The 15,812-nt window shown below is 41.4% G+C and overlaps 1 protein-coding gene across 3 annotated transcripts in view; it reads left to right on the top strand.

The window, feature by feature from the left end:
• MBOAT1 (membrane bound O-acyltransferase domain containing 1) overlaps positions 1–15,812 on the top strand; it is a 111,454-nt gene that overhangs the window by 89,270 nt on the left and 6,372 nt on the right. For all 3 annotated transcript variants that reach the window (XM_009450581.4, XM_063812804.1, XM_063812803.1), the window contains 4 exons: positions 4,742–4,845; positions 7,945–8,009; positions 10,284–10,416; positions 13,486–13,637. In XM_009450581.4, coding sequence (XP_009448856.2) covers positions 4,742–4,845; positions 7,945–8,009; positions 10,284–10,416; positions 13,486–13,637 — 454 coding nt within the window. The remainder of the gene's footprint in view (positions 1–4,741; positions 4,846–7,944; positions 8,010–10,283; positions 10,417–13,485; positions 13,638–15,812) is intronic.

Genomic DNA, 15,812 nt, shown 5'->3' with positions numbered 1-15,812 from the left:
CTTGGTTTCTGAGGGTTCAGCCCACATCTCACGAATGAGGGAATAGCACTTAATTCCTTGAGTTCCTCTTCTCTCTCAGTTCATCCTTCAAGTTTTAAGTTCCAATTAAAGTTTGCAGGTACCAAATTACTTTTTTTTAAAAAAAATTATAATTTTTTTGGCTGGGTGTAATGGCTCATGACTATAATCCTAGCACTTTGGGAGGCTAAGGCTGGAGAATCACTTCAGGCCAGGAGTTCAAGACCAGCCTGCCCAACATGGCAAAACCCCGTCTCTCCTAAAAATAGAAAAAATTACTAGGAAAATCCCAGCTACTGTAATCTCAGCTACTCAGAAGCCTGAGGCATCAGAATCACTTGAATCGGGGAGGTGGAGGTTGCTGTAAGCCGAGATCACGCCACTGAACTCCGGCCTGGATGATGGAGCAAGACTCTGCCTCAAAAAAAAAAATAATTTTTTTTCATTGTGGCAAAATACATATAAAATTTACCATTTTAATCATTTTTGAGGGTACACTTCAGTGGTATTAAGTTCATTCACAATACTGTGCCACTATCACCACCGTCTATCTCTAGATCTTTTTCATCACCCAAACAGAAACTCTGTACCCAGTAAAAAATAACTCCCCATTCCTTCCTCCCCCAGTCCAAATTATTTTTAAGGGCCGAAATGTTCCTGCATAAGTTCAGTCCAATGCTGTATTTATGTAACATTTGGCTGGAGAGATCTGACTTAGAGCTTTTGTAAAATTTACAATGAGGGAAATTTTGTTTCTGTACACTTTCAATTTAATTCGAGGAGTTTTGTACCAGATTCTGTGCTAGGAGGAATCAAAAGGTAGGACGTTGACTCTCCCTCAAGATTGTTGCATGGTTGGGAGCACAGACATACAGCCACCAGGCAATACTCTTCAAGCAGTGTCCCAGTGGGAGGAATAAAGAGAAAAGGATGAATACAGACTGGTCACTAGGGAAGGTTCAGTAGTCTTCTTTTATCTTATTTCTTGTTCTGCAGTTACAAATGATGACTTCTTTAGCAGGTAGGCATTAGACCTGCTATGGTTGGAAGCCTACTTACATCATTGAGCTTATTTTTTCTATGTGAAATATATATATATATTTTTTGAGATGGAGTTTCGCTCTTGTCACCCAGGCTGGAGTGCAATGGTGCGGTCTCGGCTCACTGCAACCTCCACCTCCCTGGTTCAAGTGATTCTCCTGCCTCAGCCTCCCAAGTAGCTGGGATTACAGGTGCCTACCACCACACCCAGCTGATTTTTGTATTTTTAGTAGAGACGGAGTTTCACCATGTTGGCCAGGCTGGTCTTGAACTCCTGACCTCAGGTGATTCACCCGCCTCAGCCTCCCAAAGTGCTGAGATTACAGACATAAGCCACTGTTCCTGGCCAAATAATTAATAGTTTTAATTTCCTCTAATCTGAGTGAATGTGTATGTGTGTGTGTGTAGGAGACAGAGAGAGAGAGAGAGAATATATCTAATTCCCTCCTACTATCTTCTGCTGCCTCACCCACCTTCCTTTTCTCTTTTCTCTTCCTATCCTCCTGCTCCCATTTTCTGTATCCCAGGGCTTAAGGGCTAGCTTCTGGACTAAATCAGCTCCTGATCTCAGGAGGAAAGAAAGGCCATTCCATTGCATAGGGAAAGTCCAAGACAAGAAAGGACCTGGACTGGGAAGTGCCGTGGGAACACAGAGCACCTGCACTTTTCTACCCTTCGGGGAGTTCCCCAGACATCTGCAGTACAGTGTAGAGGTACTCCTTCCTGTGGAGAGCTTTCTCTGTGGACTTAGCTCTTTTTCTCCCCCCATGCTTCCCTTTTCTTTATCTTTTTTGGGTAGCTTCAGTAGAAACACTTCATTAATTTGTATGGCCTCAATTTGAGGTTTGTTACAGTTTAGATTGCACGGGCTGGTCTGAAATTAACCTTTGTCTTATTTATGAATAAAGAAGCAATGAATAGTGTATCAGGGAATATTGAAACTGCTTAACTGAATAATTGTTTTCTCCAGCTCCCTTTAAAACACCATTTACATATAATTGATGTACTAATTACACATGATTATAAATTTAATCCTTAAAGCTGGCCTCTTGATGAATCTCCACTGAGCTGCACTGTGTTAGCCTAGCTCTAGATACTGTTTATATTCAAATAATCAAACTATTTCTTTTGGACTTAGTGTATGGTCCTGGCTGTTTTCTCCCTGCTACTTAGTACTAGTACTAGTTAGTGAGACTTAACTTTAGTCCAGGCTGTTTTCTGAGGACCACATAATCCAACAGATGGGCGTACAAATTAATTTATCTGTAATAATAGATTGGAACCATGCATAGTACAAGTAAAACCACTTTTGGACTGGTGAACTTAGAGCCTGTCACTGCTCTGAGACAAAAACCAGGCTTGGATAAATGACTGTGGGATCACTAGGGAGAGTGGGGATTCCAATATCGCCTCAGTGTGGTTCTGAGAGTCAGTAGTTGGGAACCTTTCACCATTTTCCTCTTTCAGCGTGGCTCTTACCTGCTCAGGTTGTGGAATCGAGTTCTAGGATTGAGATTCTGCCATTGTTGACAAACTACATTTTTAAAAAATTTTTTTTAGATGGAGTTTTGCTCTTGTTGCCCAGCTGGTGTGCAATGGCGCGATCTTGGCTCATTGTAACCTCCGCGTCCTGGGTTCAAGTGATTCTCCTGCCTCAGCCTCCTGAGTAGCTGGGATTGCAATTGCCCGCCACCACACCTGGCTAATTTTTGTATTTTTAGTAGAGATGGGGTTTCACCATGTTGGCCAGGCTGGTCTCGAACTGCTGACCTCAGGTGGTCCGCACGTTTCGGCATCCCAGCAGTTACATGATCTTAATGGTTACCTAATATCTCTAGTCTCAATCCCCTTAATAGCATAATAATAATAATAATAGCTAACCTTTCTTGAGTGTTAACTTGGGCCAGCACTCAGCTGTCCACTGCACACATATTTAATTTTGTTTAATCCTTTCAACATCCCTTTAAAATGAATACCATTATTATATCCATTTTATGCTCAAGGGAACAGGTTTTTAGACGTTAGATGATTCTTCTCCTAGGCCCGTGTATGTAGTATGCTGCCGAGTGGAGGAAGAAACCTGTCCAGTTTCCCCCCGGAGCCCATCCTTAACCTTCTGTCTCAACACTGTTATGAAGATTAAATGAGAAACTGCCTGTAAAGTATTATATAGAGTCCTGGAAAGATAATAAGCACTGAAAACACACACACACACACACACACACACACACACACAGAAAAGATAGTTATCATTATTCTCTTCTCTTAGGTCTAACCAGCTGTGCCAGAAATGAGGCTGGAGATGGAAGAAGGAATTTAGAAGTAGTTATGATGCTGGTCCCAGTGACGGTCAGCCTGGCTCTGGTTTTAGTTCTCAACACAGACCTCAAGGCCCTTAGTGTCGTTGATCTCTGTCACTCACGAATTAGTTCCCACACAATTAAAACCATTAGTTTCTTACAGTCACACCCTCACTTTGTTTGTCTTTTTCTTCTCCACTGGGTTCCCATCCAGTTGGCGACGGGCGAATGACATAGAAGGACTTGGTCTCTTTCATGCTTTCTTCTAAAAGAAACCAGATCATCTTACAGTGAAGCCAAGCATAAGATAAGCAGTGTTAAATCATCATCTCTGCCAAATATAAATGAGACAGACGTAGGGCAGGTTGTTTTTCTTTAGAGCAGCTCTTCAAAGGCCATCTAGAGTTGGACTTTTATAGAAAAAGAAAGATTTCTCTAAGATCTCCAGATCTAAGATTTCACAGTGCTATCACTTAATTATTTTGATTAGTTCGTTTTAATTTTTTCTTAGAAAATATTCTAACAGATTTTAAAATAAGTAGAAAGAGACAATTAGCCTCTTGGTCATCATAATAAAAGTGAGTTGAGTTCATTAAGGAATTGAATAGAGATGAAATATTCCTGGCAGGAGAACATTCTCTTATAGTTCAGTGACATAAGATAAAGATAGAAACAGGAGCTTTTAAAGGGACTTTATGGATGGCTGGCTTGGGTGATTTTGTCCACATGTGGCCTCCATTGCAGCTGGCCCCAGAGTCACATTTCTAGCTCTGTCCTTTGTCTTGGGACCTGAACTTTTTTTAACCCCATCTTGGCAGCTCCAACTGATACACTACCAGCGGGCCATGCTTAACATGTCCACAAGGAGCTCCAATCACTCTTGCGGAGCCAGTTCTCCTCCTGATTTAGCACTGCCTCTTAGGTAATGCCCTGCTATCTTTAGTGACAGCTCTGAGACCTCTTCTGGGTCCCTTGTTTCTTCCTGTCTCTGTATTTGAACTCAGATCTATTTTTACCACCTTTCTTTTCTCCGCTCCTGTCAAGTTGGTCACTAAATTCTACTGTTTATTTATTCATTTTGGTTCTTCGTTTCTTGTTTATTCTCATTTTTGCATTCTATGGACATCTAGCTTCTTTCCTCTTACCTTAGCAGGTGTTCCCTAAATGCAAGGGAATGAATGCATAAAAATCAAGGTTACCAAACAGCCGAATATGTTTTTCTGATTCAGAATGTTAGCAGGTCCTTTACATTTTGGGATGTCTTTTCCAAAGACACTACTGCATATTTCTCCATCTTCAAGCTAGACAGATATTCAGTGTCTTTTAAAAGCAGCAATGTGACTTTCGTTCCATATCCTAATGTGTTACTTTAAAAACCATAGCTGATGCAGTGAATAACGCAGCTGGCTTTGGGTTCAGCGGAGTGGATAAGAATGGGAATTTCTGTTGGGATCTGCTTTCGAACCTAAACATCTGGAAAATTGAGGTGAGTGTATAATGCTTTTAAGTCCAACTTCCATAGTGAAGAAAGCAAATGATTTGCTTTAAGTGTTGTATCCCCAGAATGCTTCATCCATGTGTCCGAAGAAAAGCTGCTCTCAGGGAATTGCCAGGCTCAGCAGCCTACTGGACATTTTGCATCTCAGAATTGTTTTTTTCTGTCTTTTTTTTTTTTTTTTTTTTAAGATATCTACTTTCTTGACAGTTTTAATGGTTCAAGGAAGAATGACACAAAAACATCTGAAAAAGAGCCAGGAAAATCTTTTTGTTGTCTACATTCCTGTTCTTTCAACTAGAAAGTACCAGTGTCATCTCTCTCTCTTCTCTTTCTACCTATTTCAGTGACGAATATAGACTGGAAGCTCCTGTATTTTGATTTCAATATTGCAAACATTCTTTGTGGTTCCTTTGGAGGCATTTATAATCCATTCACTTGTAGGAAGAATTGTCATAATGTACAACTTTTAGGCCACTAGAATAGTGTGGTTTTTCTCTGTCTTTATTCTTGCACCACAATTTTTGGTCTGCTCTCATTATCAGAGGTGGTCTCCTTGGGGCCACATCATTCTGGATTTTCTTTGCATTGCTAGCTCTCAGAGTAGACAGGAATGCCAAGTCTCAGACCCTGTCCCCCTTGCAGCTGAATGGGAGGAGGGGCATGATTCTCAACATGCAGAAGCGTTGCATTCCTAGCCAGGTGATTCATGTTTGCTGTTGGTTTTGGTTTTCCACCTGCCACAGGGCAGACAGAGTCCACTGGAGAGTTTGGGCAGGAGGGGTTGTATGTGTAGAGCAAGAAGCCAGAGATAGATAGAAACTGACCACCTGCCACCCACGTTGGGTGGAAACTAGGCCAGAAGGAGGCATGGGGGAAGCCCCCAACATCTTTTGCCTGAGGCTTTTTGCATGTGGACGGCCTCCAGAGGGAAAGTGATCTGCATTTTAACTACAAAACATGGTGGAATTTATAGGGAGGATTATATTTTCACTTTTCTTTTTTTTAGCATTGAGACAGCACTACTTCAAAAGGCAGACAAGCAGAAAGAAATAGAAGCATGCCACTGTTATCTAAATAAATTACATCATATATTCAACGTAAACTCATCATGCTATTTGGTTATTCAGGTCAATCAGATTCAACAGATATTAATTGAGGGCCACTGTGGGCAAAACACTCATTTTTGTATAGTCCTAGAGGATCTGGGGTCTCCTGTGGGTGGAAAGCCTTGGCAGATGCTGTAGGAGCATGGGCAAGGTCCAGCATCAGTTCTGAACGAACAAATAATGTTTTTACTATTGGTCGCTGCATGTGAGGCAAGAAGCAGTCCCCGGTCACGATGGACCACATTGTAAGTGGACAAGGTCCAGCTTTCAGAATGACCTGTCTCAGTTTTGGAAAAGCAGTATACATGATCCGTAAGCTTCTGTTTTTTATATAGATGATGTCAGAGAGAGTTCAAGTGTGTTATGACTTTCCCCTTTTTCCCACTAAGATTCTTCTCTCCCTCCAAACTCATGGACTGGCTGCCTTGGAGTTTCGTTGGGTAAACGTCCTTTAGGGTGGTCCCCTTGACCTTCGGCTGCCTACTAGTCCCCCTAGCTATGTGCCAAAAAGCAGAATCCTTCCACAGTGGACATGTCTTCAGGGTAAAGGGCTAAGTCATTAAGTTATGTGCTTATTATAAAAGAAAACCAGAAAGAGAAAGTTTACATTTTCATCATACATTTGATATAGAATAAGGAGCTAAAGAAACGCAAGGAAGTCTGATTGGTTTAAGACACCCTGAGGCCGGGCTTATAGCATTTTATTAGCAGAAGAAATAGATAAATAAAACTCCTTGAAGTTTTGAAATAAAAACTCACAATAAAAAGATCTATTTTACATCTATCTATCTTCCTTCCTCCCACTTTTCTCTCCCTTCCTCCTTCCTTCTGTCCCTTACAAACATATTACATTAGGCCAATGTGTGGCCTATATATGATTTTCTTACGGTTGAAAACACTTCAGAAAAAAGTGGCACTTAGACTTTCTGCCTTCTTTAGGAATTCTGATCCTTGTATGTTTGCATCACGGTTATTTTTATTTTTATTTTTATTTTTTTTTTGAGATGGAGTCTTGCCATGTCGCCCAGGCTGGAGTGCAGTGGTGCGATCTCAGCTCACTGCAACCTCTGCCTCCTGGGTTCAAGCAATTCGCCTGCCTCAGCCTCCCGAGTAGCTGGGATTACGGGTGCCTGCTACCAGGCCTGGCTAACTTTTGTATTTTTAGTAGAGACTGGGTTTCGCCATGTTGGCCAGGCTGGTCTTGAACTCCTGACCTCAGGTGATCTGCCTGCCTCGGCTTCCCAAAGTACTGGGATTGCAGGCATGAGCCACCACGCCCGGCTGCATCATGCTTTTTATCACTAGAACTTGGATAAGACCTTTTTCTTTTTTTTTTTTCTAATGAGAAAACCCAGGTAATGGGTTATTGTGGGATGTCTCTTCCTCAGTGGTTGATTTGCTTGCGTCACTGCCAGTTGGGTGATATTTGTTTCCTTTCCTGTACTGTGATGCCTTCATGCATAAAATCTCTTACTATTCCAGAAACAATTGGAAACATTGGAACCTGTGTAGCTATTTATAGAGTTAACTGCACAAGACTGACCTAGTTTTAGAGGGCTACACAGTGAAAAGATGACGATTAAATTTAAGCTGTCCCCATAACGGCACCAAATTCCCATGATGAAACTTTTCCTGGGGCAAATCCCTTTTTAGAATATTTAATTATAAAATTCAGATGGCTTAAAAAATTTTAACCAGAGTAAAAGGGAAACCCACAAAACTTTCCTTCAGTTTTCCTGTAATTTGAAAATACATGTTGAAAAAAAATTGAGACTTCGCAAGACAGGTATTAGTTGCAAAGTGGATCTTATAAACAGCAGAAAATTGTCCTGTGTAGGATGGAACAGCTGACTTGCTCTTGACTGTGAGCAGTCACTATTGAAATACCGTATCTAACCTGCTGCCAGGGAAACTGGGGAGAACTTTCCATTACTTCGGGTATTTTTAAAGCTAATGATAGGTGTTATTTTCTTCTTTCCAGACTGCCACAAGTTTCAAAATGTACTTGGAAAACTGGAATATTCAGACAGCTACTTGGCTAAAGTGGTAAGAAAAACAAAAACGACCTCATTGCTGAGGGCACTGGGATATGTTCGGAGGGGAGTCAGTAGATGAACAGTGGGAGTCTGCCTGTGGCAATGTCATCTGACACTCTTGTTTTGTATTAACATCTGTGCCCTGTAAATGATAAAGTAGAAATACAGTGATTTGAGGAGGCCATAATGTAGCATATTTATTTTATATCCCTGAATGCTGCCATTCCTGTATACCAGGCCCTGGTTTAATCCTCCATCAATCTCATGATATGTTGGGGGTATTACCCCCATTTTACAGATGAGGAAAGTGAGACCCAGAGAGGTTATGTCACTTGCCCAAAGTCACCCAGTTAAGGGATAGATACAAGCTCAAATGGTCTGGTTTCAGAATTAGATTTTTTTTTTTTTTTTTTTGAGAAGGAGTTTCGCTATGTCGCTCAAATTAGAGTGCAATGGTGCAATCTCTGCTCATTGCAACCTCTGCCTCCCGGGTTCAAGCAATTCTCCTGCCTCAGCCTCCCGAGTAGCTGGGATTACAGGCATCCACCACCAAGCCCAGCTAATTTTTTGTATTTTTAGTAGAGACGAGGTTTCACCATGTGGGCTAGGCTGATCTCGAACTCCTGACCTCAGGTGATCTACCCACCTTGGCCTCCCAAAATTCTGGGATTACGGGTGGGAGCCACCGCACCCGGCCCAGAATTAGATTCTTGACCTCTCTGCTGTGCTGCCTCTTACCTAAAGGGAGAGTCTATTGCTCATATGTCAAGGAATGTTAATGCCTGCATCAAATCACCAATGATTGCAGTGTTCACCCCTAGCAGTAAATGCTTTATGGTATCCCAGATGTTTATGCTTTTAAAATTTATATTTTTGTTGATATTTCCCTATGCTTTTGTTTTCCTACATGTTCCAAAATTTAAAACGTTATTTACTACAGAAATAATAATATGCTCTCCTTGAAGCAGCAAGCTCTTCTACCTAGTGATATGCCTATCATAATGAATACAGGGAGAGTACACAAATATTAAGCTTTGAAGCAGATTCCACTGTTTTGATAAGCAGCATCTTTCGTGGGTCAAAACACTGGGGTAAGAGAAGAGACAGAGTGTGTAGTAATTCCTCCAAAGTAAACTCATGCAGTATTTTCTAATAATTGATCTGAACATAGTCATCTTGAAATTTTGGCCTCAACATTATTGCTATTAATAAATTTTGCAAATGATTTTAGCATAAACTTCCATTTCTATACACTGAGTACTCCCAATGTGCTGAGTCATCCTGTGTCCAAATGGGGTCTCAGTCCTGTGTTCATCTCTCCAGCTGCATTCTTTTTCTTCCTATGAAGAGAGCACCATAGCGCTTAGTTTGTGTTTAAATCGGTTCCTGTTGACCACCCATACAGTGCTGGGTTGGTGTTAACTGTTTGAATTTCAATTTTATTTTATTTTATTATTATTATTATTTTTTTTATTATATATTTTTATTAATTTTTATTTATTTTACCTCTCATTTAGTAAACCAGGTGGTGGCTTCCTTAGAGTGCCGTTGGCAATTCATAGACTGAGTTTTGGGGGGGAATTCCCTGTCACTTTTTTTAAATAAACAATCAGAATGCCAAAAACCTTCAGGGTATTTGCTGACATTTGCTAGATTGTCACAGTATCACTCTTTAAGGCAGATTCATGGATTGAAGTCTGATGGACACTGTGAGACCTGAAGAGGTCACATAACTGACACATTGATTTTGTGATGGAGTCATTGCCAAAAGGGATGAACAGGGTGATGGTGCTGATTAGGTTAGATGGCACAGGAGCCTGGTGGGAAAGGTAAATTAATTTTTACTAAATAAGGATATTCATTTCTAAAGACCCTGATTCCAAAATTGTTAATGCCAATGGCACTTACTTAAGCACCCCCAGTAGATGAGGCCATTGGTGGAGTAAGCGTCTGTAAGGCAGGAACTCCTGTTGGGTGGAAAGTGATCACTCATACCTGTAACAGATATAGTGTGATGGGTCCAGATCATTTCGTCTATGGAGGTTAAAAATGTATAACATCCCCTCAAAAGGCTGAACTGTGAATTGCCTATCTGGTAATGCCTAAGGAAACCAGGGTAGTCCAGGCTGCTTGGATTGCACTGCAAGTCCCCGAAGACGGTTAGGGAGGCATCCCATCAGTAACGACCAAATGATTTCTGCATGGTCTTATCCAAGAAACAGCAGCTGTACTTAGAAGTTTCTGGTATGTTTCACCTGTGTCTTGTTCCTTCCTCTCTTCACAGTGTGTGCTATCAGCGGGTTCCATGGTACCCCACGGTGCTAACCTTCATCCTGTCTGCTTTGTGGCATGGTGTCTACCCTGGATACTATTTTACCTTCTTAACTGGAATTCTTGTCACATTAGCAGCTAGAGCGGTAAGTGTGCTTTAGGCCTAGGGTCTTTCCCCTTAGTAATCTGATGCCTGCATGTTTGTTATCTGTTGGGTCCTAGTAAGGGTTGGGGGTGGGATGTGAAGGTGGGAGTGATGTTTTGAAAAATCAAACAATATGCAAGAGTCTTCCCATTAGAGAAATACTTCAATATGTAGGAACCTCTGGAGTCATTACAAAAATGGTTAACCATTGTATGTTCATAGTTTGTGAAACAAAAGGAATTTTAGGGACAATGTTTAGTACCCTAAGAGATGAAAACATTTTTAATTGTTAAAGTCTGTGAACAGTCTACTAATTACAGATGATGATTATTATTAATTAATGTAGGCACCATAGGACTTCAATTTGCTTATACTTTGCTTAATTTCTCATTTCATTGCCCTGAGCCTAGAAATAACTCACAGAGTCTCTTGAGCAGTCAATGAAATAGCGGCCATGGGAAGTGAGTCTGTTGGAGGTTAACCTCATGTGTTCACACACCCAACGCAGTTAGCTTAGTTTGTGTTTATGACTTTTGTAAATTTGGTTCTCTAGGATTTTTCAGGAGCCTGTAGTTTCTCTAGATTGTTCTGCAATTTGCTTGTTGTAGAGCAGGATAATAAAGAATAAAACTCTCCTCCAAGAAGGAGACGAACATGCATAGAAGTAATTGCGATTCAGTGCTTTCATTGCCAAATACAGGAGTTTTGTATTTAATTTTGTTTTAATCTTTGATTGTGATTGTGGTCTTCCTTATTTCTGATGCCAAGAGTTTTTATTGACGTTGGTTGAGCCATATTTTGGATGTGAACTCAGGAGCCCCCACATAGCTATCCACTCACCCTTTAATTCATTTATCCTGTGAAGATTTCAGGAGCCCTACTGCGTGCTAGTCAGTGTTCTAGGCGCTGGGATACCACGGTGAACAAGACAAGAGTCCCTCCCCTGAGGATCTCTTGTTTTAGTTAGACACAGGTGTGCTGGAATATATATAGATATATGTATATATATATGAACAAAGTGGATTACTGTTCATGCTGGCTAGGATACTTTTGAAATTAAGTGCATATTGTACATATTTGTACATAGAAAACAGGGGAGACATTTTCTTCTCTCCTGTTCATGTAACTATTTAGATTATAAAAGAAAACTAAAGAACAAGTGGTCAGGCCAAATTAAGAAATAAAACTTAGAATTCTGTTTGCTAACATATCCAGAGTATTATTCCCTCAGGTGTCTTTTACTCTATGGTTTCAACTGGCATAAAGGCTCAGATCTGTGTAGAGCTTTTCTTTTGGATGGCCTGGAAACACTATTCGCAAACGAATTAGGTAGCGGATAGAGAGGAGAGAGTTGATAGAACAGTGTTTTTATTTTGTCTAGAAGGAGATTGAACTCAACAGTCATAAAGTGTCCTCGGGCCCTAGAAATGACCCAGTAAAATCTCATAGCTGATGTGCAGCATTGCTTGATGGGTGGACCCCGGTCTCTGTCCTGAGGAACTTAGGGCTGAGAGGCAGCCTTGGGCACTGATGCATCTTCTGCTTTGGGGCTGACCTGCCTATCACCTAGCCATTGCTTTCAGCTCTGCCTTTGACCTGAATCTGGAAACTGAGGGTCTCTCTAGAGGCAGGTCTAGTCACATGTGCCAAAAGATCTACAAAGGAGTATATCCTTCGACCTAGCAATTTCCATTTCAAAGAATTGTCTCTTTACCTACGTCTCAGTTTATTTATCTGTAGAACGGGAATCATGATGCTAACATAATAGGCTTGATGAGAGAATCAACCAGAGATGAGCCATGCAAATCATTAGCACAGGCTTGGCACAGAGTAAGCACTCAGCAAATGGTAGCTGCTTGTATTAGTAGTAATAATAATATTATTTGTGTTATCATTACCTGAAGGAAGTAAATAGGAAACAGGGCAGAGATTTATTTACAAGGATATGCATCACATAATTGTTTATAATAGCAAAATGGGATGGGCAGACAAGCTAACTTTTCCAAAATTAACTTAAAATTATATTGGAGATTAATATTTACTGGCATGGAAAAAAGTGCATGATATATTACTAAATGAAAAAATGAGCTAGAAATTATATTGGTGTCATTAAGAATATTAACATGGATACATATGAATAGAAAAAGCTTGGATGGCTCTGTGCCAAGTTTTTAAGTGATGCTTTCCTTTGGGAGGTGTTAAAAAAGAAAGAAATTTTTTTTTTTGTTTGCTTAGTTGTTTGACCATTTTTCTACAGTGAACACGTATTATTATTATTATTATTATTATTTTAATAAGAAAAATTGGCCAGGCACAGTGGCTCATTCCTGTAATCCCAGCACTTTGGGAGGCCGAGGCAGAAGGATTGCTTGACCCCAGGAGTTTGAGACCAGCCTAGGCAGCAAAGTGAGACCCACATCTCTACAAAAATTTTTTAAAACTTAGCTGGGCGTGGTGGCATGTGCCTTTAGTCTCAGCTACTTGGGAGGCTGAGGTGGGAAGATCACTTGAGCCCAGGAGTTTGAAGCTGCAGTGAGCTATGATTGCATCGTTGCACTTCAGCCTGGGTGACAGAGCAAGAGTCTTATTTAAAAAAAAAAAAAAAGAGTCCTGGGCCTGGCACGGTGGCTCACACCTGTAATCCCAGCACTTTGGGCGGCCAAGGTGGGCAAATCACAAGGTCAGGCATTCGAGACCAGCCTGGCCAACATGGCGAAACCCCATCTCTACTAAAAATACAAAAAATTAGCAGGGCATAGAGGCAGGTGCCTGTAATCCCAGCTACTTGGGAGGCTGAGGCAGGAGAATCACTTGAACCCAGGAGGCGGAGCTTGCAGTGAGCTGAGATTGCGCCACTGCACTCCAGCCTGGGAGACAGAGCGAGACTCCATCTCAAAAAAAAAAAAAAAAAAAAAAAGTCCTGATGGTATTTGTAGTCGAAAATACAACTCAGATGTTGGTTATCTTCTGTAGCCCATGTTCCTGTGGCATACTATCTGCATGCACAGAGTAAAAGTTGTTATTTGTTTTTCACCCCCTCCTCACTACTGTTGCCTGTGTTGGCCTGCAGGTCAGGAACAACTACAGACATTACTTCCTTTCTTCAAGAGCTCTCAAGGCTGTGTATGATGCAGGCACCTGGGCCATCACTCAGCTGGCTGTCTCTTACACGGTAGCACCCTTTGTGATGTTGGCAGTTGAACCGACCATCAGCTTATACAAGTAAGTTTCCGTTGTTTTCAGTTGCCATCTCGTAAACGACTCTATTTTCACTGTGTTTGACTTAGGAGGCAGTAAATTGAATGAAGCAGTCCTAAACACTTCTAACTGGGGCTTCAGTGTGGGAAGTGTCCACAGAAGCTTTAAGAGGAAGTGGCTGTCCTGGAGACACCAATGTACAAATTCCAATACATACGAGCACTGTTGACAGGAATCCCTTAAGCCATTCAGAATGTCATTCAGGGACCCCCTCATGGCAGTATATTTTGAAGGGATGGACCCTGAGTAAAAACTCAGAGGGTAAATTTGCTGCCCTTAGCTCTTTCTCCTGGGGGGTAGGCTGTACTGGGGACTATGACATGTTCTGAGAGCAGGACAGAAATGGAGGCAGGAGCGGGGGGTGTGGCTGAGGCTGTCATTGCCTGATCGAGTGGTGTGCAGAAGGACTCCCTGGTAAGGCTGATGGGGGATTTATGCTGCCAGTTGCACGTGTTGGAGGGGTATATGTGGAATTGAGGCTGGAGGAGGAGGAGGCTCGCACCACAGACCAACCTTTATAGTCAAACACCTGTGCTCCAGGTGAACTGCAAACCTCTAATTGCTGACTTTTATTCTTTCACAGTTATGTGTAATGAATTGTATTTCTCCACTGTTGTGAAGTGGTTGAGCACATGCTCTTGTGAACTGATTGTGTGTGATCTTTGACAAGTTGTTAACCTCTTTTACCTGTGTTTTCTCAACTGGAAAATGAGGCTGAGAAGAAAATTCACCTCAGAGCACCGTCTTTAGTACTGAGTGTTAGAATTAATGAGGTAAATGTGCAGAGGGCTCTGGCCAGTATCTGGCATATAGTCTGTACTCAATAAATGCTACCTTGTATTATTTAATGAGTTGCACAGGCTTTTCTAGGTTAACTTTGGAACCTCGTATCATTTTTTAAATAGTTACTTAGAAATAAACAGTGCAAACACACCTTCTTCCTAAGTTGGGAATTCCCTATAGCCGATGGAGGAGGGGTCATGAATGGATTGAAGAATTTTTTACTACTCAATATGTGTATCAGTGTCTATAAGTGGGATGATTTTTTTGAGGCTATAGAAAGAGAAGGTTGAGGGAACCATATAACACTCATCAATGAAGTCCATGCTGTTACAATATATGCTTTTATACTAGGAGTTAGGTGATAAGAAGTTACGTCAATATAACATGGAAGCTGTACTGGTTTATACCCAAATTTTTCTATGCAAAGGGGTGCCAGAAGAGTGGGAAGAGAATTATAAGCTTCAGCCAAAAAGAAGCCCTCAGTTCAGCTGCTAGAGAGGTAGGAGTCATTTCAGTCCTAGATGAGAAACCCAACATGTGTGGCCATTGAGCATTGGAAATGCAGCTAGTGGCACAGAGAAACCGAAGTTTCAATTTTATTGAATTTTAATTAATTAGACTTTTAACAGCCACGTGTTGCCAGCGGTTATTCCAGATTGATTACACCTCAAACAGGAGCCCCGTTCACTGGGGCTCCCTCCTCAGACAGGCGCATCCCCAAGCTGGCATTCTGACTGCTTCTGCCTCCTTGTGCCCACCTAGGGCAGCCCCACATGCTTCCAGCTCCAATTTCATTCCCATTTGTCAGTGCCCTCAAGCCAACATTTGCCCTTTTGTCCTCTACATTTTTAACATGCCCAGAAGCAGCCTTTGGCACCATTGAGCTGTCTACAGGGGCTGTCCAAATTGTCTCCTTTAAAGCTCTGTTTTTGTTACAGAGTCCTCCTAGGTTTTGAATTATCTATTTCTAACATGATTTTTTTTTTCCTGTAAGCCCTGGTATTCTAAGCCCCTGATATTGCCTCATACAAGATTTTTAAGGAATATATTGATCATATTATAGCAGAAGTGCCTGTATTCCACTCAGTATCACGTAATACCTGTAGTGTGCTAGGCATTGTGCTAGAATCTGGAGCTAGAATGGAAAGCAAAATATAGAAATCATTTCTGCTCTCACTGGGGTGACAGCTTGATGGAAAAGACAGGGAGTAATTGACACATGTATAAATACATGCTGAGATCATACTCTGAGTGAATGGTATAGAGTTTTAAGAGAGTATGTAACAGGAATCTGCCTCAGCCTAGGCACTGGGGGCATCTTTTTGAGCTCAGTCCTGGAGGTTGTGCAGTGAGAGT

This window comes from Pan troglodytes, chromosome 5, assembly GCF_028858775.2.
Source record: "Pan troglodytes isolate AG18354 chromosome 5, NHGRI_mPanTro3-v2.0_pri, whole genome shotgun sequence".
NCBI lineage: Eukaryota > Metazoa > Chordata > Mammalia > Primates > Hominidae > Pan > Pan troglodytes.
Note: the sequence above shows the minus strand (reverse complement) of the source record. Positions and strands in the feature narration are given on the sequence as shown.